At 38.1% G+C, this 22,226-nt stretch overlaps 3 protein-coding genes and 2 long non-coding RNA genes across 7 annotated transcripts in view; 2 read left to right on the top strand and 3 right to left on the bottom strand.

The window, feature by feature from the left end:
- Positions 1-256, bottom strand: part of LOC106955304 (uncharacterized) — a 3,801-nt gene extending 3,545 nt beyond the window's left edge. Inside the window, exon 1 of the long non-coding RNA XR_001426549.1 lies at positions 152-256. This is a non-coding gene — a long non-coding RNA (uncharacterized LOC106955304). The remainder of the gene's footprint in view (positions 1-151) is intronic.
- LOC106955305 (uncharacterized) overlaps positions 1-7,753 on the bottom strand; it is an 18,568-nt gene extending 10,815 nt beyond the window's left edge. The window contains exons 1-2 of the long non-coding RNA XR_001426550.1: positions 7,681-7,753; positions 7,221-7,364 (exon numbers count right to left, since the gene is read on the bottom strand). This is a non-coding gene — a long non-coding RNA (uncharacterized LOC106955305). The remainder of the gene's footprint in view (positions 1-7,220; positions 7,365-7,680) is intronic.
- Positions 1-10,219, top strand: part of LOC106955302 (uncharacterized) — a 22,617-nt gene extending 12,398 nt beyond the window's left edge. Inside the window, exons 2-11 of one of the 3 annotated variants that reach the window (XM_015045403.1) lie at positions 4,927-5,114; positions 5,350-5,490; positions 6,023-6,161; positions 6,740-6,917; positions 7,227-7,368; positions 7,976-8,113; positions 9,317-9,375; positions 9,464-9,547; positions 9,647-9,723; positions 9,948-10,219. In XM_015045403.1, the coding sequence (XP_014900889.1) occupies positions 4,927-5,114; positions 5,350-5,490; positions 6,023-6,161; positions 6,740-6,917; positions 7,227-7,368; positions 7,976-8,113; positions 9,317-9,375; positions 9,464-9,547; positions 9,647-9,723; positions 9,948-10,043 (1,242 nt within the window). In that variant the 3' untranslated portion in view covers positions 10,044-10,219. The remainder of the gene's footprint in view (positions 1-4,926; positions 5,115-5,349; positions 5,491-6,022; positions 6,162-6,739; positions 6,918-7,226; positions 7,369-7,975; positions 8,114-9,316; positions 9,376-9,463; positions 9,548-9,646; positions 9,724-9,947) is intronic. The other 2 variants (XM_015045404.1, XM_015045406.1) reach the window with 2 other exon arrangements.
- A 2,426-nt stretch (positions 10,220-12,645) lies between these two features.
- Positions 12,646-17,330, top strand: LOC106955303 (uncharacterized). The gene is made up of 10 exons (XM_015045407.1): positions 12,646-12,786; positions 12,867-13,054; positions 13,279-13,419; positions 13,943-14,081; positions 14,655-14,832; positions 15,141-15,282; positions 15,891-16,028; positions 16,803-16,861; positions 16,956-17,038; positions 17,143-17,330. Exons 1-10 carry the CDS (start codon positions 12,673-12,675, stop codon positions 17,236-17,238), a joined length of 1,278 nt encoding a protein of 425 aa, XP_014900893.1. The 5' UTR covers positions 12,646-12,672; the 3' UTR covers positions 17,239-17,330.
- A 2,589-nt stretch (positions 17,331-19,919) lies between these two features.
- On the bottom strand, positions 19,920-22,220 carry LOC106955310 (mucin-2-like). The gene is made up of 4 exons (XM_015045414.1): positions 21,979-22,220; positions 21,448-21,648; positions 21,078-21,154; positions 19,920-20,814 (listed from the first exon to the last, which is right to left on the bottom strand). Exons 1-4 carry the CDS (start codon positions 22,064-22,066, stop codon positions 20,719-20,721), a joined length of 462 nt encoding a protein of 153 aa, XP_014900900.1. The 5' UTR covers positions 22,067-22,220; the 3' UTR covers positions 19,920-20,718.
- Positions 22,221-22,226: the final 6 nt, after the last annotated feature.

Below are 22,226 nucleotides of genomic sequence, written 5' to 3'. Positions count from 1 at the left end.
ACCGCAGCTCCACCTACAACTACCACACCTACAACCACCGTACCTCCACCAACAACTACGACAACCACCGCAGCTCCACCTACAACTACGACAACTACAACCACCGTAGCTCCAACAACAACTACGACAACTACAACCACCGTAGCTCCACCAACAACAACTACAACCACCGTAGCTCCACTAACAACAACTACAACTACACCAACCTCCACCACTGTGGCTTCAACCGTAGCAAACGTAACAACCTCTGCTCCAGGACCTCGTAAGTCGGACGTTTGCAGCTTCTGTTGCAAAGTTAACTATATTTTACTGGCCCAGATCATAAAGTTGTTTCTTTCTGTTTCTAGAATATGTTATCGCTCTGAACATGAAGATCTCAACCACGCTGTCGATGGCGGACAATTCTGATTACATCTTAGCTCTGGTCAGTAACCCTATTGACTACAAATGATAAGGAAGCAGTTTCAGCCGAACAGGTTGAGCTGAGTTTCACGTCTTAGTCGTCTTCCGCCTCTGAACCTGTGTGTATCTTTGCATCTTGACATGAGCAGCTCATGCCAACTGGGAGATGACTGGAATTTTTTAGACGCAGTTTCGATTGAGCTAAATCAGGCAATTAGTCATGGTAACAACCTGTCTTTTCTTCTGCAGATTAAAAGCAAACTGATTGAGAAAGGGCTGCCTTCAAACATAAGTCTTCGCCTCCTGAGCAGCAGTCTGGTGGTCGTCACAACATCGAGCCCCTAGAGGAACATCACGAAGAACTAACTGATCGCTACAGGAAAATATATTCAGAAGACATAAATATCTTTTTTATGTGATTTTTAAAAAAATCTTTTTGCGTTTTTAAAACCCATCAGTCAACCTGTTTAATTTCTAGGTATAAGAAAATATAATGATATTACTCCGCATGTAGACATGACTGAGAATGTTTTGGTAATTTTTTTATAAATTGAGGATTTTAAAATAAAAAAAAAATGTATTTATATGGCATAAAATGTGAGTTAACTTTTGTTTCTGAAACACCATTGAAACCAGGTAAATATATCAATATGTTTCCACATGTACATGAATATCTGAGGTTATTTTGGTAATTTTCTAAAGAATAAAGGATTTTAAAAGAATTGATTGATTGCATTCAGTGCAATGTTCAATGTAGCGTTCAATGTTGAAGTTTTTTTAATGCAATGTGGATTTTATATTATTATAGCTTGTGCATGTAGTGCCATTATTGTTTAAAGTAGCAGATTTTTCATTAAAACATAATGGAAATGTGTTTGTATTAATTCAGATATAGACAGCTTTAGGGAATATTTGGGGCTTTCTATGATCGATCTTTTAGTTTCCAGTATATATTATATATTTTTTAATGGAGAAAGAGTTCAATATAAAGTCACTTTTTGTTGGCTGTCTGAAAATATTTTAGAAAATTTATGACCGAGTATGAATTTTAAATGCATTTTTAAAAATGTGTCATAATATAAGCAAATGGCAGAATGTATTTAAATGGCACCATCTTTAAAGAGTAATTTAAGGAGTCGGCACTTTCATTCGAAGAGCAGAGACCCATCTGCTGGGTGGGGCCTGGAACCCGTTGATAACTATCTATTATTCTACTTTACGTTTGTGCAGAACAATTTTTCCATCCTCACTTCTCAGACAGAAGTAGGGAGGATGCTCTGCTCCGATATTTCCTCCTGACCTCCTTGTTGCTGCTTGATCACGACTTCATCTTCATCTTCCACTGCACCAGTCTCTCTGTTTTTGCCTCTTTTATCAACATCATTGTGAATATTTGGCTGACACTAAGTGGTGTGATATTTTACCAAGGAAAACCAATAAAGTCGTTTATCAAGAGACAGATTTATATACTTATTCGTCACCAAGTGAACAAGGTGTGAATTGCAATCTGTGAAAAATAAAGATGGCATTCAGATTTGGAGATGGAAAATATTTGGTTAACATAATTATGGCATCTACAGCTTCTTTCTTTGTCTTCTCTGCATCTAAATACGATGAGAACAATCAGACCTATTAGACAGAAAAATACAAAAAGTAGCTTCTAAGTACGGGCATACGTCACTGCAATGTGTGACAAAACTACTTGACTCACATTGTTGTAAAAAATATACACACACAAACTCACACCTAAGGAGAATTTAGAAAGTCATGCTTTTGGACTGTGGGAGGAAGCCGGAGAAAACTAACCCCGGGAATTGAACCCAGAACCTTCTTTTACACCCAAAATTGTTATTTTATTATTGTTATTATTAGTATTTTAACTGTTATTGTTTCCCCATACACTAAAAAAAAGTAGTAAATTTCAAGGTCAAATGCAAACAGCTGTAGTTACCAAAAGTCCTCCATAAAATTAGGGTAAAACATTTTTTTTCTTTCATGATTGCATGGCATTGTCATTGGTAATTTTATGGTTAAAAATGTTGCTGGATTAAGTGTCTTACTGTAAATGTTACCCTGCAACCTTGGATGGCTGAGGGTAAAGTAGATTATGATCTTCCCTCAACATGTGACGCTGTGGTATGAGAAAAACGAGGCTCACACGTTGAGCTTCCTTCACATTCAACCAGAAGATTTCTTCTTCTTCTGTGCAATAAACACACTTCATATACTAGCTTCATTACAAAAAAATGGCTGTAATATACTTTTAAACCAAATTATTCTTTTAACATGCTCCATTTAGCATTATGAATTCCATCAAATTACAACATTAATTCACAAATATATTTACTTATCTAAAACATAATAATTTTGTAGTTAGTGCTTTAAATCCAAGACCTTGTCCTCTTTTCTGAGACCTTTTATATTTAACTATCAAAATTAAAATATGTAAAATGGCTTTTAACTGTTTTAATAGCTTTTACCATTTTTAATCAGCACAGATAAAATATATTTTAACATTTAAGCATCTTAGCTTGTAACAATGTCAATTGTTTCAATAGAACAATAATATTTTACATCTCACATAAACAAACTCTATTTTTAATAAAAAACTGAAAAAGGCGCAATTCTCCTTTAAAACTGTGCCTCGGAACTGAGCTTTACATATTTTCTAAAGATATAATTTATCTGGTTTTTCAACAAACCCATAAAGAAGCATCAAAAAAAATAAAATGAAGAAACCAAAATCCTGTCCTTTGGGTGAGAACTCTCTCAAAAAGTGCCACACAAGTTCAAATGAAGTCCGCAGTTCTTCAGCTAGCTCCTCAACTAGCTCACACGCAGAAGTCCGCTAGCATTAGCTCCAATTAGCCTTAAGAACAAGTCCCGTTTTCGTACACAATAACAATTACAAAACGAACTTCGCGACTTATTAGTTGAGATTCGATTCAAGAACCTTTTTAATTATTCCAAGAAAACTAATATATGTATAAAAACATATTTCTACTGACCTGCAGTATGAGAAAGACGAGACACACACGTTGAGCCTCCTTCACATTCAACCGGAAGCAACTTAGCAGCTAGCTATCACCCCAGCTCTGGCGCAATGAGGCGTTCAAGTGCCATGTCGGAAATCCTAACGTTGAACGAATGGGCCTGTTGGAGTTCATTCATTTCTGTCTCTGTGCTCCACCAGGTCCGTTAACCAGTTTCAGAACCCGACCAACCCGAAGATTGTAGCCAGTTTAGGTTTTTATTCTTCTCGCAATCTGTTTCCTCCCTAAAGGGTATTCTAATCCGTTTCAGTCTAATCAGTTTCAGCCTGTTTACATATGACTGCCAGCAGTCACACATAAACATGGTTATGTAATCTGCAGCGTGTCCGTGTAAGCAGTTAAAAGACGCTAAAAGAGAAAGAGGAAGACAGAATCCATAACAGGCTTTCAGACAATGGTACCATAGAAATCATAGGAATTACAACAGCTACCCCTACTGGATAACAATGATAATGTAATCTAACTAATGGAGAAAATGCTTTTGCTAAAGTGTAAATTCAGCCTGTTGACTCTGCTACAGTGGAAAACTTGTCTTTTGAGAGTTTGGTCTGGACACTGGGTGGAAATAATGCCTGTGTTCAATTCATTTCAATTCCATTCAAAAATACTTTATTAATCCCAAAGGGAAATTAAATGTTGTTGTAGGTCATTAATTTAAATTCTTCAAAGAGTTATTGTATGTTGTGATGTTTGTTGGCAGGAACGGTCTCTTGTAGCAGTCTGTCTCACAGCAAATCTGAAGAAGCCTCTGACTGAAGATACAGTCTCATGAAGTGGTTGGTCAGGATTGTCCATAATTTTCCTGATTTTAAGAATAATCATTCTCTGCATAATGATCTCCAGAGCAGAACCAGAACAGAACCAGCCTTTTTCATCAGGCAGTTGAGCCTTTTTAGGTCCCTGGTTCTGATTCTGCTGCCCCAACAGATGACGACAGCAGAGACGGCGCTCTCAACCACCAACTCATAGAAGATCTACAGCATGTTGGTGCAAATCTCGAAGGATTCCTCAAGAAGTCCAGTCTGCTCTGTTTTGTGATTTTACTTGTGAAAAGTACTGTACAAATAAAAATGTACTTGCTTTTTACTATACTGATGGTGTGACGCAGCGATCAGGTGTCACTGGGTTTAACCACACGTTTAACAACATTCCACCATCTGTCTGTCAATACACATTAAAATGATGGGAAACAGAGGCGGGGAGGAGGAGTACAAATGTTTCCTCGTCTCTCTTGTCTCCAGCATTTGTGGGGAGACGTCGACTCCTTCACCATGTTGCTCTCCTTGTTGCTGCTGCTGCTGCTGGTCAGCGGTTCACAAGCTTCTCATTTTCTGGGTACCATGATGACCTACTACCCAGAGGAAACTCGTGCAGACGGCTCAGTCTCAGTAAGACATGATTCTATGTCAAATATTTTATTTGGCTTTTAGTATTTGATTGTACTTAAAATCTCCTTGCTTTAAATCTGCAGGTGATCCTTCGATACAAGCTGAATTTTGCCTCATGTTTAGATTTTGATACATGGGAATGTAATGGAAACTGTGGAACACAAAACCCGACACTCAGTTTGTCTGTGGTTGAGGAAGTAACTGGTGAATGGTGTCAGAGAGAAGGAGCGATAACTCGTCTGCTCCCAAATAACACCGGATTTGAGACTTTGTGAGTCCAACACTTTAAAAATGAGAAGTAACCAAATCTAAAAACCTATTTTCACAACTTTATTCAGTCGATAAAAAAACACTTCCTCTCAATAATAAAATAAATATTTACAAATATATACAAATATGATCATTATATACAATATGATGTAGCTTTTTTCCAGGTTTTGTTGGACTCTGTGGATCTGAATTAGCACCTGATATGTCTGAAACCTGATCAATAATGTCCACTGCAGGTTGGCTGGTGGAAACTGGATCAATAGCATACAAAACGGGATTGTATCCTGGAGAGCCGTGACTGACGTTGAAGTGAGGAACCGGTCCGACATCGGAAAACCCAACACATCCCCACAGACCACCATCCTCCCTGCTCTGAGGTACGACGTGACGGATGGATGCTTCACTAAACCCAGGAAATATGGATGTTTGTACATGAATGATACAGGCATTTCTCAAAAGACAGACAATGCACAAAGGATTTAATTTTGGGGAAACGTGCTTTTTCTAATTTTTATTACATTTGGCAAAACTTTGCAGGTGGAAAATAATTTACACTCTTCCTAATTACCAATGGAAAAGCCCTAATTGGGATTGAAATGTTTTTTTTTTGTTTTTTTTTATTTCTAACAATTTAATTTGCATGACTTCACTGGTATTTTTCAAAGATTATCTTTTACAATTAGCACCATGGGTCTTGGTTGGGGGTCTTTACCATCACCCTCATCCTCCACAGATCCTCTGGTTTAAACTCTGAAAAACTGTTTCTGCAGCTTTATAGTAAAATCATTTTTAATCAATCGTGCAGATCAGTCAGCAATTTTAAGTGTCTGGGCTACATGACAAATATTCTACCAACTGAGCCACAAATTTAGGTTTGTGATGTTAATATGGATGCTTTTTCTCTCCCAGAATTCCTTCAAACTGTGCAAAAAACATAGATTTATTGGCCTTTGACCCCGATGGAGACGAAGTGAGATGCAGATATGGAAACACATCAGATTCAGAGTGCAACCCGTGTACACCGCCGTCTGTCCTCAGCGTCTCTTCTGTAAGTAACAAGGTCACATTTGTAGCTGGAATGAATTTAATAATCTTTTAATAACTTTACACATTTATGATCATCCTGTTTTAAACGTCTTTGCGGTTTAAAAATATTTCATCAAACCTTCTCAGGGTTATTAAGTCATTCCCTCTTGGAAGCATTATCAGGCGATCTTTAGTTGTTGATAAACATAAAAAAATTAGTGAAGTTCTTCTTTATCCTACAACAATGAAGATATATCTAAAAACAGCAACAACAAAACAATGAAAACTAAAAAAAATCACTTGAGAAGTCATCCAACCCCAGATGCTTAATAAATACTAAATAAAACATCCTGATTTCTGCACAAACTGGATTTTCATGATGCTCCCAGCTCATTAGTTGTAGAGTTTTAAAAGTTACCAATTTCACTGCTTCCATTTGATAAATGAATAAAAACTGTCTGTGTGTATAGAATCAGAGTTTTACAAATGTAGACAACATAGGTGTGAGTGGAGAACTGTTTAATTAGGACACGTTGAAATAACAACCATAAAATATGAAGTTTTTTCTCATGTGTTTGTCTCCTTTCTGTCTCGGTGTAGAACTGTTCTCTGTCATTCAGCCCCACCTACAGCAACTCTGAGCTTCCATACGCCGTCCAGTTGGTGATCGAGGATTTTCCCACCCAGGACATAAATTTGATTCAAACTAACGGATCGCAGGTGGTGAAAACTACCAATGACGCCATCAGCAAGATACCTCTACAGTTTGTTTTGAAAGGTAGGAGCCCAGACTGACGGCGTCTTGTTTTACAGCCATGAAATGCTGATCTGGAGTTTAAAAAGTCCATTTATGATCCTCACTGAGGTTTGGATACAATACCTTAACATCTTCTCAAATAGACATTTAGTACAGGGAATTAAATATTCATATACTGATTAATGCAGGAAATAAAGTTGAGCTGCAAAGAGCTGAACTTGCAGATTGATTTTCTGAAATGACATTTTAATTCCCTGATGGTGAGAAAGAATGTAATTTTCTCTAACATTCTTGACACCTCGGCTCAGCCTCTTTCTTTTGTACCTCCAGTGGGTCCACCGGTGCCGTCCTGTGCAGAAGGCGACTATCTGCCCAGATTTCTGTCTCCAACTCCAGAACACAGAGCTCAGCTCTACGTCCCCGCTGGTCAGGCTCTGGTAATCAGCATCAGAGCTCAGGCGACTCAGTCTAAGTAAGAGAAATCAAAACACGTTAAATTCTAGATCACTGATGTAATTATCAACAGAATAAACCTGGTTATCCTACATAGAAACTCTTATAAATGTATAAATGTAGATGTTTTCTTGCTTCAACTTTGCTTTCTTCAGAGTAACATTGTCTTGCTTTAAAAGCAATAAGTTGTTGACAAGACATGCAAACTACTCAACCCAAATATTAAGCCCTTCTTTTGTTTTGCTAAGTTTTATTCTGGCAAAACCAAAATGAAGAACAACAAAGTTTAATTATAAACCAAATGCATCCCAGCAGCTTCTAAATACTCAACCTGCTTTGACTTTTCCTCCAAACCTTCAATCTGTAGTTTATGAAAGTTATAAAACTCGTTAAGCTGGATGCCAACTTGACAAGCTTTACCCAAAGACAGGAATTCGGTCTGATCAGTTCTGTTCTCCAGAATAGAAGCATAAAAGTTTACAAAAACACAAGAAAAACATATGACACTACCTCCTGTGCAAAGCATGAGAAAACCCCAGTGAAGGAAATTCATCTGACTCTCCAGATCATTTAGATTAAGAGATGAAAAAGCCTGACCGATCTGTTTGTGTTCTGTTTGTTAAAAGCATCACCGGCCTCCTGTACAGCGGACCTCACAACGCGGTGAAGGCTTCATTGGGATCAGGAAGCTTCTCTCTGACCTGGACGCCGTCTGCCAGTGAGGATGGACAGAGCCACCCCATCTGTTTCGTCGTCCAGGCAAAGTCAGTGTCTTAGGATAAACTTCACATTGTGTTAAAATGCTAATTATTATAAGTGGAAAAAATAACGACTACAATGTAATTAATATTTTGATTATATTGCATTAGTGGGCAGTGGTTGAGTTTTCAGCTGCAATACTTATTCCTCTAAAGAAACTAAGTAACGTGTTTCAAAATATATAATATTCAGTGTTTTCCTTTATAATTTAAAGTTTATCGTTTATATCCAAACCTCTCAGTTTCTCTGTTTGAGTGACCAACTGACGTGAAGCTGTTTTACTCATTTAAAACAAACAATAAATGATTGTTTCCTCCTAAGCTGTGCTGCTTAGCAACAGTTAGCAGCTAGCACGGTTAGCATCATTCACTGCAAACTGAAGTCTTCGTATTCTTTAGAGCACGGGTTCCTAGCCCTGCCATGCACATTTTTAGACGTGTTTAATTTAAAGCACACTTGACTCAAATGATTGTGTGACTTTCCAAACCAGCCAGGTGCTGCAGAAGCCGTTTAATGAGTGTCAGTCATTTAAGTCAGGTGTGTGGGAGCCAGGAGACCCTCAACAGGCAGGAGTACCTGGGTTGGGAACAGCTGCTTTAAAACTGTGTCTACTGTAGATCTTTATCTTGAAACTGGGATTACCAGAAGGTTACATTGGGAATATTTCCAAATGAAGAGCGGAGAATATAGTTTCCTTTCTCTAATCTTCTTTCAGCTTTTGTGCTTCCTCTTACTTGATTATTAAACGTATCACTGACACTGAAAGCAGCTGCTTTGTAATGGCATCTACATGGAAGCATGCTGCTGTTGGAGTAAATACCATCTCTGTTAGTTCTGTCGCTGGTCTAAGTTGATCAAGCTGAAAATCTATTAATTTCTCAATGCACCTTCACATAAAGCAGAGCAAAGATCTTTACATCAAACGATCTTCCAGTTACTTAAACTAACATGTTCTTTAATGCCAACCAATGCTTTTAACATGATAGCAGTTTTAATGAAGGGTAATACATTAAAGCTTAAGTAAACACCTCTTATTAGCATTTATGACAAAATAATTTTGACCTTTGCAACTGGAACAACAAATACAGCAGAAGGAACAATTTTTTTCAGACCCTTCGGTCGATAAACTTTGTTTCTAGAATCACTAAGCATTTACATTTTCCCCAATAATCTAATAATAAAGCTTTTGTTTTAAATTACTTCCACAGTTACTCGAACACTTTGCTGCACTCTGACCTCCGGTGTGTTATCGTGACGGTTGGAAACGGTGAGTAGATTTCTCCGTCATGTTTTAAGTTGAATCAGTGGTTTTCTTCATTCCTGAGCTTTCTGTGGATCTGGCTTTCTTTTCACAGGCCCATCGACGTCTACACCAGTTGTCTATGGAACTACACCAAGCCCCCCCGTAACAAACTTAACAACATCTGCTCCAGGACCAGGTCAGTAGGACATTTGCAGACAGCTATGTTTTACTGCAGCACAGCTGTTATGTGAAATCTTCAGGCTCGGTGCATAAAGTTGATTCTTTCTGTTTCTAGAATATGTTATCGCTCTGAACATGATGATCTCTACCACGCTGTCGATGGCGGATAATTCTGATGCCATCTTAGCTCTGGTTAGTAACCCTGTTGGCTACAAATGATCATGAAGCAGTTCCAGTCAAACAGGTTGGGCTGATTATCCCGTAAAGTCTTCCTCGTCTTCCTCCAATGAACCTGTGTGTATCTTTGTGTCTTGACATGAGCAGCTCATGCCAACTGGGAAATAACTTACATTTTTCAGGAGCAGTTTCGATTGAGCTCAATCAGTCATGGTAACAACCTGTCTTTTCTTCTGCAGATTAAAAGCAAACTGATTGAGAAAGGGCTGCCTTCAAACATAAGTCTTCGCCTCCTGAGCAGCGGCCTGGTGGTCGTCACGACATCGAGCCCCTAGAGGAACAACATGAAGAACTAACTGATCGCTACAGGAAAATATATTCAGAAGACATAAATATATATTTTTAAGGGGATGATTTTTATCTTCTGGCATTTGTAAAACAATCAGTCAATCTGTATAATTTTTTACTTTATTTCATATGTTGAAATAAATGACTATGGTTAAAACTGTTAATATAGTAATGTCATTTTTATTTCTTTATGGTTTGCTTTAAATTTTTGCCCAATAAAGAGGCAGTTGCCTTCTGGATGTAGAATAATGTCAACAGTCTGAATGTTGATATTCAGTCAACATTCAGACTGTTGACTGAATATCAACAGTCTTCACGATTTCTCAGTTACAATTTTAAGCATTTGCCGTTCAACCTCCTCACCAAGGTCAGACATTTTAAGCAGATTTAGCCCCCTGTCCTGTATGGAGCAGAAAGCCGTAGAACCTCGAGCCTCAACCCACTGTGAACAAAAAGAGCTGAAAGACGGTGTCTGAGAGCCAAGAGGTAATGTAGTGTTTCACATATCCCTTAGTTTGGGACCAAAGCATGTGTCTGAGGTCAGCAGGGGGCTGATGACACTCACTGAGGGAACTATCTGGGACAGATTTACCTTTGTCTAGTCGTAATGAAGAACAAGTTGAATGAAAAAGTGAAGCACTTAATTTGTCTACACTGCAAACTTCATCTATCAATCCCGCCTCCAACTAATAGTCATCAGATATGGATAGTGACAAGAAAAATTAAATTATTCCTTCTTAGAGTGACCGGACTCAGTCTTGGAGTTACAGTTGCAGTCTTTGGGAGAAATGAACTACTACCTCTCCAAATTAAAAAGTCATTGGGGGATTTAGTCCTGGGGAAGACTTAGGGAAGACATGGCTCTCAGTGGAGGGAAGACTTTCTAGGTCTAACCTAGGGTCTTCTAGGTTTCGTCTTCTAGGTCTTGGGAATACCTAGACGTAGAAGTAGGTCTTTACAAAAATGAGCTAGACCTATAGATGTCAATGAACGAGATGTAGCTCTCCACTAGAAGACCTAGACCGTCTAGAAGGGAACACCTAAGGGGTGTAGGTCCAGTGGAGACCTACACCCCTTGAGGCCCAGGGAAGACCCTAAAGGGTCTAGGGAAGACCTAAGGACCTTCACTAGACCTAGACCCATCACTACAGAAGACCCAAAGGTCAAGACCCTAGACCTAAAGGGTCTATGTCTTCACTCGACCTTAGGTCAAGGGTGCTCAAGTCCAGTCCAGTGCTCAAGTCAAGTCCAGAGCTACCATCGTGCAACTTTCAGATGCATCCCTGCTCCAACACACCTGAATCAAATGAATGGCTGGTTACCTGGTCTGTTCACAGCTGAATGACTGCTGGTGAGGGAATTCAGCCAGTTGATCCCAGCCTGTTGGTATAGAATTTGAAGAACGGTAGATCTCGAGGACTGGACTTGAGCACCCATACCTTAAATCTTCCCTAGAAGTTTTTCCCTTCTACAAGGTCTTCACTAGAAGCCCTGGACCTCTTCCACTGAGGTCTAGGTCTTCCCTATGTCTTCCCCAGGGCTACATCCTCAGACCTGAGGTCTAGGAAAGATCTAGACTCAGGTCTAGCTCGTTTTTGTGCAAAATATAAAAATGAACTTCAAGGTTGCTTCAGGGAGAGGGTTGATTTATTTTTTAGCAGGTGAATGAAAATAATTCACAATGATATAGTATATTTTTAGGGGTTTTTTTTTAGTACATCTAACAAAATGTTTCAACACCACTTTCCTACATGGTGTTCCTTTACCATAACACAAAGCTTCAACAAGAGTTTAATGTTTTCCAAATAGTTTTAGTTGGTTTGATGAATCCTGTCATCTGTGATCCCTTCAAACTTTAAATCTATGAAAACTGTGTAAATCATGTAACGTATTCTCTGGTTAAGTATTTGCATAATGGCACCATAAAATTTACAACAGCTACCCCTGGTGGACAATAATAATAATGTACTCTAACTACTGGAGAAAAATGCTTTTTTTAAAGTGAATATTAATCCTGTTGATGTTTAGGGTGGAAAATGTCTTTTGATAGTTGGGTCTGGACACCTTTAGTCCGTGCAATTATTGCTTTTGCTGGGCCAGACGCCAAATCAAGCCAAGTTTATTTGTATAGAACATTTCAGCTACAAGGCAGATGAAAATGCTTTACATCATAAAAACATAATACAGTCATGAAACAAGCAATACAATTTACATTTCACCAAAATCATTATAATCAAAATCATCAAGCAAATACATATCAACTATACTGATCAATGGAAGAAGGATGAGGCAAAGCTAATACCTGCACCTTGGCTCTGATTGGTTGTTTATAGTTAGAACTGGGAGAAGTATTTTCACAGATGATCTGTCTCATACCATATTGTCACAACTTAGTGACAGCTTCAACTCATCCTGGATATGCGGAAGACCCTGACTTAATTGCTGCCCTGGTTTTGTGTTACAGCCCTCAGGTCTTATTGCGTTTAACCACACGTTTAACAGCATTCCACCATCTTTCTCTCAAGTCACAAAGAGATGATGGGAAACAGGAGGAGTATAAATGTTCCCCCTCTCTCTTATCTCCAGCACTTATGAAGAGACGTCGACTCCTTCACCATGTTGCTCTCCTTGTTGCTGCTGCTGCTGGTCAGCGGTTCACAAGCCACTCATTTTCTGGGTACCATGATGACCTACTACCCAGAGGAAACTCGTGCAGACGGCTCAGTTTCAGTAAGACATGATTCTATGTCAAATATTTTATTTGGCTTTTAGGGTTTGATTGTACTTAAAATCTCTGCTTAAATCCGCAGGTGATCCTTCGCTACAAGCTGAATTTTGTTTTGTGCTCACATAGTGATACATGGCAATGTAATGGAAACTGTGGAACACAAACCCAGACACTTGGTTTGTCTGTGGTTGAGGAAGTAAGCGGTGAATGGTGTCAGAGAGAAGAAGTGATAACTCGTCTGCTCCCCAACAATAATGGATTTCAGACTGTGTGAGTCCTCCACTTTAAAAACATCACTGAGAATTAATCACATCTAAAAATCTATTACCACAATTTTATTCAGTCAATAAAATACAATTCCTTTCAATAATATAATATTTACAAATATGATCAGGAATCACAGTATGTAGCTTTTTTTCCAGGTTTTGTTGGACTCTGTGGATCTGAATTAGCACCTGATATGTCTGAAACCTGATCAATAATGTCCACTGCAGGTTGGACAATTTTGCCTGGATCAATAACATACAAAACGGGATTTCAAACTGGAGAGCTGTGACTGATGTTGAAGTGAGGAACCGGTCCGACATCGGAAAACCCAACACATCCCCACAGACCACCATCCTCCCTGCTCTGAGGTACGACGTGACGGATGGATGCTTCACTAAACCCAGGAAATATGGATGTTTGTACATGAATGATACAGGCATTTCTCAAAAGACAGACAATGCACAAAGGATTTAATTTTGGGGAAACGTGCTTTTTCTAATTTTTATTACATTTGGCAAAACTTTGCTTATGGAAAATAATTTACACTCTTCCTAATTAACAATGGAAAAGCCCTAATTGGGACTGAAATGTCTTTTTTATTATCATTTCCACAAGAGCTTTTGCATGACTTCACTATTTTTCAAAGTTTATCTTTGACAATTAGCACCATGGATTTTTCAGGGAGTCACTCTAATTTTTAGGTTCCTTCATATATAATCTGGTGTTTAACTGTTTCTGTAGTTTTATAGTAAAATCATCTTTAATCAATCACATGCAGATCAGTCGGCAACTTGGTGTTAAGTGACCGGAGTCAAACTTTCAGATTGCAAAAATCTGAAAGACAAATACTGAGCCACAAATGAGATATTATGGATGTTTTTTCTCTCCCAGAATTCCTTCAAACTGTGCCAAAAACATAGATTTATTGGCCTTTGACCCCGATGGAGACGAAGTGAGATGCAGATATGGAAACACATCAGATTCAGAGTGCAACCCGTGTTCACCGCCGTCTGTCCTCAGCGTCTCTTCTGTAAGTAACAAGGTCACATTTGTAGCTGGAATGAATTTAATAATCTTTTAATAACTTTACACATTTATGATCATCCTGTTTTAAACGTCTTTGCGGTTTAAAAATATTTCATCAAACCTTCTCAGGGTTATTAAGTCATTCCCTCTTGGATTTTTAGTTGTTGATAAACATTAAAACAAATTTGTGAAGTTCTTTTATCCTACAACAAAAATGAAGATATATCTAAAAACAGCAACAACAAAACAATGGAGAAAATCACTTAAAATGTTGTCCAGCCCCAGATTTTTAATAAATACTAAATAAAACATCCTGATTTCTGCACAAACTGGATTTTCATGATGCTCTCAGCTCATTAGTTGTAGAGTTTTAAAAGTTACCAATTTCACTGCTTCCATTTGATAAATGAATAAAAACCTCTGTGTGTATAGAATGTCCTGGTATTAAATCAGAGTTTTACAAATGTAGACAACATAGGTGTGAGTGGAGAACTGTTTAATTATTACACGTTGAAATAACAACCATAAAATATGAAGTTTTTTCTCACGTGTTTGTCTCCTTTCTGTCTCGGTGTAGAACTGTTCTCTGTCATTCAGCCCCACCTACAGCAACTCTGAGCTTCCATACGCCGTCCAGTTGGTGATCGAGGATTTTCCCACCCAGGACATAAATTTGATTCAAACTGACGGATCACAGGAGGTGAAAACTACCAATGACGCCATCAGCAAGATACCTCTACAGTTTGTTTTGAAAGGTAGGAGCCCAGACTGACGGCGTCTTGTTTGACAGCCATGAAATGCTGATCTGGAGTTTAAAAAGTCCATTTATGATCCTCACTGAAGTTTGGATCCCTTTACAACTTCTGAGATAGACATTTAGAGCAGAGAATTAAATATTAATTTACTGAATAATGCAGGAAATAAAGTTGAGCTGCAAAGAGCTGAACTTGCAGATTGATTTTCTGAAGTCACATTTTAATTCCCTGATGGTGAGAAAGAATGTAATTTTCTCTAACATTCTTGACACCTCGGCTCAGTCTCTCTCTTTCTTTTGTACCTCCAGTGGGTCCACCGGTGCCGTCCTGTGCAAAAGGCGACTATCTGCCCAGATTTCTGTCTCCAACTCCAGAACACAGAGCTCAGCTCTACGCCCCCGCTGGTCAGACTCTGGTAATCAACATCAGCGCTGAGGCGACTCAGTCTAAGTAAGAGAAATCAAAACACGTTTCAAGAGGTTCACTGATGGGCAAAGTTTGAATTCTAGATGATTGATGAATAAAGTTGTTATCATACGAGTATACTTTCAGACATTTTCCTGCTTAGACTTTGCATGACTTGTTAATAACCTACTGCTGTTAAAGTAAGATGATGAAGAAAGCAAAGTACTCAACCCAAAAACTAAGCCTTTCTTTTGCCTCCCTAAACGTTATTCTGCCAAAACCAAATGAATGAAACCATAAACAGTAAAGTTTAACTATAAACTAAATGGATCCCAGCAGAAATCTGAAGTTGCTTCTCCAGACTTGACCTTCATTCCAAACTTCCAGGCTGCAGTTTATGAAAGTTACAACATTTTCTAAACTGGATACCAGCTTGGCAGGTTTTACCAGAGTCAGGAATTCAGTTCTACATGTTCTGTCACTTAACTCCTCAACAGAAGCATGAAGGTCACCAAAGCAAAAGAAATGTATGCGACACTCCTTCCATGCTAAATATGAGAAAACAACAGTTGAGGAAATTCATCTGACTCTCTAGATCATTTAGATTAAGAGCTGAAGAGACACCTGACCAACCTGTTTGTGTTTGTTAAAAGCATCAACGGCCTCCTGTACAGCGGACCTCACAACGCGGTGAAGGCTTCATTGGGATCAGGAAGCTTCTCTCTGACCTGGACGCCGTCTGCCAGTGAGGATGGACAGAGCCACCCCATCTGTTTCGTCGTCCAGGCAAAGTCAGTGTCTTGTGATGACCAATTATGATTACAATGTGATTAATATTTCAGTTATATTACCGTAGTGATGCCTGATGGACAGGCTTGCATTGGGAATATTTCCAATCCCAGCATGCCCCACTACAGGCGGAGGATGTAAGTAAGGTACAAACTAGAGTTACGTGGTTGTAATTGGTTTAGCCTCGTTGCTATGCTAACATCCTGAATGAACTGCAGGAAACATGGCTTCCTTTAAAGGAACTTAAAACATTTAACTGATACTGAAAGCAGCTGACTTTGTGTCTTATTTACTTAGTAACACCATCCACACGGAAGAGCATTGCTGATAAAGTGAAGCTGTATCATTTGGGTGTAGAGTATTTAACTGGCTGATCAGTGGGTTTCAATGTATCGTCACATTTACCAGATCAATCATCTTTTCAGTCAAAGATCTTCCACCAAGTAGATAATGTAGGTTTTAATTTAATTCAACTCACATGTTGCATAATACCAACCAATACTCCTTACTCCAAACCAGCAATGGTGTGGCTTGGTTTACCAATTGATACCAGTTTTAGTGAAGAAGATCCATACAGTTAGTTAACACTTTGTCATAATTAATATTAGCATTTATGACAAAAAGGTTTTGATCTTTCCAGCTGTAACTGTAGGAATATTTGAGTTTTCTCATATGCTCTCACATATAAACTTACTTTGTTTCTGGAATCACTGTTATACTTTATATATTTGACAACAATCTAGTAATAAAACGTTTGTTTTAAATTACTTCCACAGTTATTTGACTACTTCGCTGCACTCTGACCTTCGGTGTGTTATCGTGACGGTTGGATACGGTGAGTAAATTTCTCTCTTAATCATCATGTCTTAAAGTGCATCAGGGTTTTCTCTATTCCTGAGGTTAATGTAAATCTGGCTTTCTGCTTACAGGCCCACCATATATTACGGCTCTGAACCTGAAGATCTCCACCACGCTGTCAATGGAGGATGATTCTGACGCCATCATGGCTCTGGTCAGTAAACCTCTTGACTTCAAATGATAAAGAAGCAGGTTGGGCTGGTTATCCTGTAAAGTCCTCAGTGCCTCAAACAGCCAATCATGTCTTTTCTTCTGCAGATCAAAGACACACTGGTTAACGAAGGGCTGCCTTCGACCATAAGTCTTCGCCTCCTGAGCAGCGGTCAAGTGGTCGTCACAACACCGAGCCCCTAGAGGAACATCACGAAGAACTAACTGATCGCTGAAGGGAAATATATATTCAGAAGACATAAATACCTTTTTGGGGGGATGATTTTTATCCAAAACCATCAGTCAACCTTTATAATTTATTTCGTTTATTTCATGTTTAGAAATAAATGATAGTGATCAGTGGTTAAAACTGCCTATGCAGTTTTAATTCTCTATTTCTTTGATGATTCTAACAAGCACTTCACTAAATGCAATGTCAATTACTGGTTTTCACAACTGTTGACTGTATGGTATGTTTATGTTTTTATGTTTTCTTGATGTAAAGCACATTGAAATGCCTTATTGCTGAAATATGCTTTACAAATAAACCTGATTGATTGATCGATCGATTGAGGTTCTCATCTGAAGAGAAGACCTACTGAACTGTCCGGCCTAACGTCTGGGAGGAATGGCAGCTGAGAAGAAACACTAAAAAAAAGCATGTCTTAATTTGCAAAACCCATTAAATTATCTCAACTTCATTCTAAAGTTTACAGAAGGAGAAATATTTCCTGGTTCTGATCTTGGGAAAAACCGGTGTGTCAAGTCAGTTACTGTAACTTGCATGAAAGTCACTAGGTTGGAATGTGAAACATTTCTGGACTCGTTTGGTTTTATGGAACCCAACCGAAAAACAGGTGAACTCACAGCAGGTTGAGATGTTGGCAAACACAAAGCTTCTGTCCTGAGAGCGAAAAGAAATCAGTTTGAAGAAAAGAAAAGCTGACTGAAGAAGTCCGACAAAATATTGTGCAAAGAGAGACGCAATGCAAAAAAATATCCAGAATTAAAGGTCTGAGTCCAAACAATGTGAGTTCAAGAGACAAAGAGAAAACAAGCAAGTTCAGGGTTTGTAGAACTCTGACATTCACAAATAAAGTTTGATTTGCAAACAGGAGTAATATATTCACAATATACACAATATAATTATTGTCCTCTGTGATAGCAATGCGATTCTGAATATTAACTGATTGTATCTCAGCAATGCAATCTTTCCTGCAGCTTCCTACAGTCATTAGCCTGTGTGCTAAAAAGCATCAGAGTAAAAGTTACACCAACAGCTGCACTTAGTGGACAGTCATGAAAATACAAGTAATTCATGCAGATATAAATGAGGCTGCAGCCAAACTACTGCAGCCATCATGTGAAGGTTTTCACAAAATTAGATTTCAATAATCCAGGATGAGAGAGGAAAGCCAAGGCTGACTCAGATAAGTCAGAGAATCTCATTTAACTGGTTTCACAAACGCAAAGTCAGTCTGAAGGGGAAAACTTGTTTGTCGGGGCATTGATGAAATGAACTGAGATGATTTTTTTAAAGGCTTTCTTTTTTCCTGAATTCAAAATATATGCAACAAATGACCAAAATGAGTAAGGTGAATGAATGCATGTTGAGGCTTAAGGTGGGAAAGAGAACAAATATTGTGACCAGGAAAAGGAAAAATACAACAAAGTGATATAGTCTTATAGTGTTTAAGGTTTCTGCAGCACTTTAAAGAAGACAAATATGAAAATACATGGGCAAAAAGAAGACACTAGAGAAGATGAGGATGGTTTTGTGTTGTCTCGTTCTTTGTTTCTTCTTGTTTGTTGCTCTTTGGTTGAGTGTTGTTTACCTTTGCTGCGTTTCTTAATTATTATATTAATTGTGCAGAAGATGATTTTTATTCCTGCCAAAGCAACTCAAGTCCACTTTTCTCCTCTGCTGTTTGTTACATTTTCCTTTGGTTTGTATTTTTAAAAAAGCACTCAAATATTTTTTATTCGGACAACACTTTTATTGTGTGTGCTTGACAGATTTTGGAATTTTATATTTTATGAAAATGTATATATAATTTTTCTGTAAGAACAGAAAAAGAACTTAATACAGATGATTCAGCTTTTTTCTGTGAACTACACCCGAAACCTATAAGCACTGACAGTAAATATTTCTAAAGTCAGTTTTACAGCAGAGAACAGAAACATAATGAGTCCTTCGTGGTATTTGGCACCGACTGAAAGCTTTGTTACCGGTGGAGAACGTAAACAGCACTGAACTTCCGTCTTCCTTGTTTTCTGTGGCATCAGTCATGTGAAGCTGTTTCACTAAAGCTGACATTTTCAAAAGGTTTGCAGTGAAGGAATCTGACAGGAAACCAAACATGTTTGTGTCATGGAGACAGATTTCACAGCATATAACCTGACCGAGCAAAGAAAAGAGGAAACCAGGGCGTTCAGGTACGTGGGGACACATTTGGCACCTTGGAGGCTTAAAAAAGGACATCAAAAAAATACAAATATCTTGTTATGATGGATTATTTACTGACATTGTGTAATGAGGAATATCAGTTTTTGAAAAGGTGGGGCAAAGAGAAGGTGTCTGAGTTGATCATTAACGATGCTGCCCCCTGTAGGGACACAGGGAAATTGTTCTTTTGCAATACTTGGTTACTTTGAATAAAAGACTTTCTGATACAAATAAGATTTTGTAAGGCTTTTACATCTGAAGTTTTATATTGTTTTCTTTTGGTGTATTAAAAAAATACACCATGAACCGATGTGCAAAATGCCAGAGATAAAACAGGTTAAACATGGATTTAGACAAGGGCTTTCAACTTTAAAACATAAACATGACAGACACTTTCTGTAAACGAAAAAAAAAGAAAAAACACACCTCACTATTTTGGTTGTGTCTTTATTGTATTGTTAGTCTGAATGGAGAAGGGCCGTTTTCATGTGCAAACATTGGATCAATGGTCAACCAGTTTTCTGCTTCAGAGTCTACAAATATTCAACTTTAAGTTGACATGTTCAGTCACTGCTACGGCATGCCAAATAAACCAGGTATTTGCTCATTTATTTGGTACTTGTTCATTTATTCCATGGTTTATCCAACTAGAAAGAAAACATCTAAGTTGCATTTTAGTCAAATGCCTGAATAAACTTGTTGCAGTAAGCGATAAATTAATCACATGATAAATGAAAACAAATTCCTTTCCATTTGTCGTTTTTCTCTTTTTTTTCTACCAAAAACTGTATAAGAAAAGTCTCCAGTCTGTTGTTTTGGTCTCAACTAACCTTTTTTTAAGGACTATTTTGTTTAGAGACTTTATAGATTATTTTATTTGTTGTTTCTGTTGTTTATTTATTTTGGATATTATGTTTTCCAGTTACAGTGTGAAATGTTCTAGATCTTTAAGAACGTGACATTTCATTATAACATTACCATTTCTTTATCCAAAAACTGTCCCTTAAAAGGCTTATTACTGGGCCAAGGGACATTTTACTGTTTGCATCAATTGGTGAACAATTTCTATCAGAGTATTCTGGCTTTGCAGTCTTTGTCCACATTCAACAAAAGGAATAATAACCTTTCCCTTTCATTGATTCAAATAAGAATAACTCCATGATGCAGATGAGAGATTAAAGAAAAACAAGTGACATTAAATCATATTTCAGGATCAAGTTCATTCTCATATTTAGCCACTAGGGGGAGACTGTTGTAAATTTCACTGCTCCACTGCTGAGCAGCTCCACTATTATGTCTGATGGCAGTCCTTGTCTCATCAGCTCATCTTTGATCTGAAGAAAAAACACATTATATAAATAATAAGCCACACAGAACGAAGCTAATGTACATTTTCATGCTAAAAGTCAAAGTTGAGCTTTGGTGCTTTGAGCTAAATGAGTTCCACGCTTACAAATCTCTTAAGATAGAATAACATTTTTACTATTCAAGTACAAGAAATCGATCCACAAGATGAAAACAAAGTAATTTACCGCAGAAACAACTGAACCTGTTGGACAAGAATGAAAATATTAAAGTGAAGGATATACTGACTGACCAGGTTTATGATGGTTGCAGAGTCATTTTCCATTGACAGTGTGGTGGAGATCTTTGCATTCAGAGCCAAAACATAATCTAGAAGCACAGAGAGTCAATGTTACTATTCACCAGGATAATTAACCCAGCGGTGCAGCTGTAACAGGAGGGGCTGCAACAGGAGCAGCAGATTGAAGTTCATCACATTCATGAACGTAAACTAAATAATATTTGAATAAGAACTATAAATAGTGGCTATTTTGTACATCTTTTTTTACACAATTTCAAAACACATTTTTTGCGTGTCCAAGGGACATAAATTTGATAATAAAAGGCTTTAGGAAACAGTCGACATTTACCAGGTTTGGTGATGCTCTCTAACTTCAACTTACATGGTCCTGCGTCCAGCTTGGAGTTTAGGATGGAGGTTGTAGGAAGTGCAGTTGTTGTGGGTTGGTCGGTTGTAGGTAAGACTGCAGTCTTATTTGGTTGATGTGTGATCATGAGTGAAGATGTGGTTGTTATATTAGACATGAATGTCAACATAGGTGGTTGTGGAGCAGCTGTAGTCAGAGGGGCAACAGGAGCTGCAACTGTGGACAGAGCAGAAGTTAGTCACTTTCTAGTAGAAAACACAATATGCAGCTAAATAATATTTGAATAAGAAACCAGAATAGAGGCTATTTTGTAATCCAAGGACTAAGATTGGTCCATTTATTGAAAAAAGTGTAATCAATGTTTCTCCTAATTGTTGTCTTTCATTATTTATAATGGCACTCAATAAAAAAAAAACATCTGTTTCTTTGGCCGTTAATAAACATACTTTTGTGTGTCCAAGGGACAAAAAGTTGATAATAAGAGGCTTCAGGAATCAGGCTGCATTTAACAGGTTTGTGATGCTCTCTAACTTCAGCTTCACTTACACGGTCCTGGATCCAGCGTTGATTTTAGGATGGAGAATGAAGGAGGTGTAGTTGTTGTGGTGGATTGATTGGCTGTAGTTGTGACCATAGTTGTAGTTGGTGGAGATGTTGTGGTTTGGCTGGTTGTAGTTGAGAGCGTAGTTGGTGGAGTAGACTGGTAGTAGTTGTGAGCATAGCCGTAGATGTAGTTGGTGGAGGAGTAGTTGTTGTGGTGGGTTGTGTTGGGTTGGCTGGTTGTAGTTGTAGTT

Source organism: Poecilia latipinna, unplaced genomic scaffold (assembly GCF_001443285.1).
Source record: "Poecilia latipinna isolate Pla-1442-1.1 unplaced genomic scaffold, P_latipinna-1.0 Scaffold724, whole genome shotgun sequence".
Taxonomy (NCBI): domain Eukaryota; kingdom Metazoa; phylum Chordata; class Actinopteri; order Cyprinodontiformes; family Poeciliidae; genus Poecilia; species Poecilia latipinna.
Note: the sequence above shows the minus strand (reverse complement) of the source record. Positions and strands in the feature narration are given on the sequence as shown.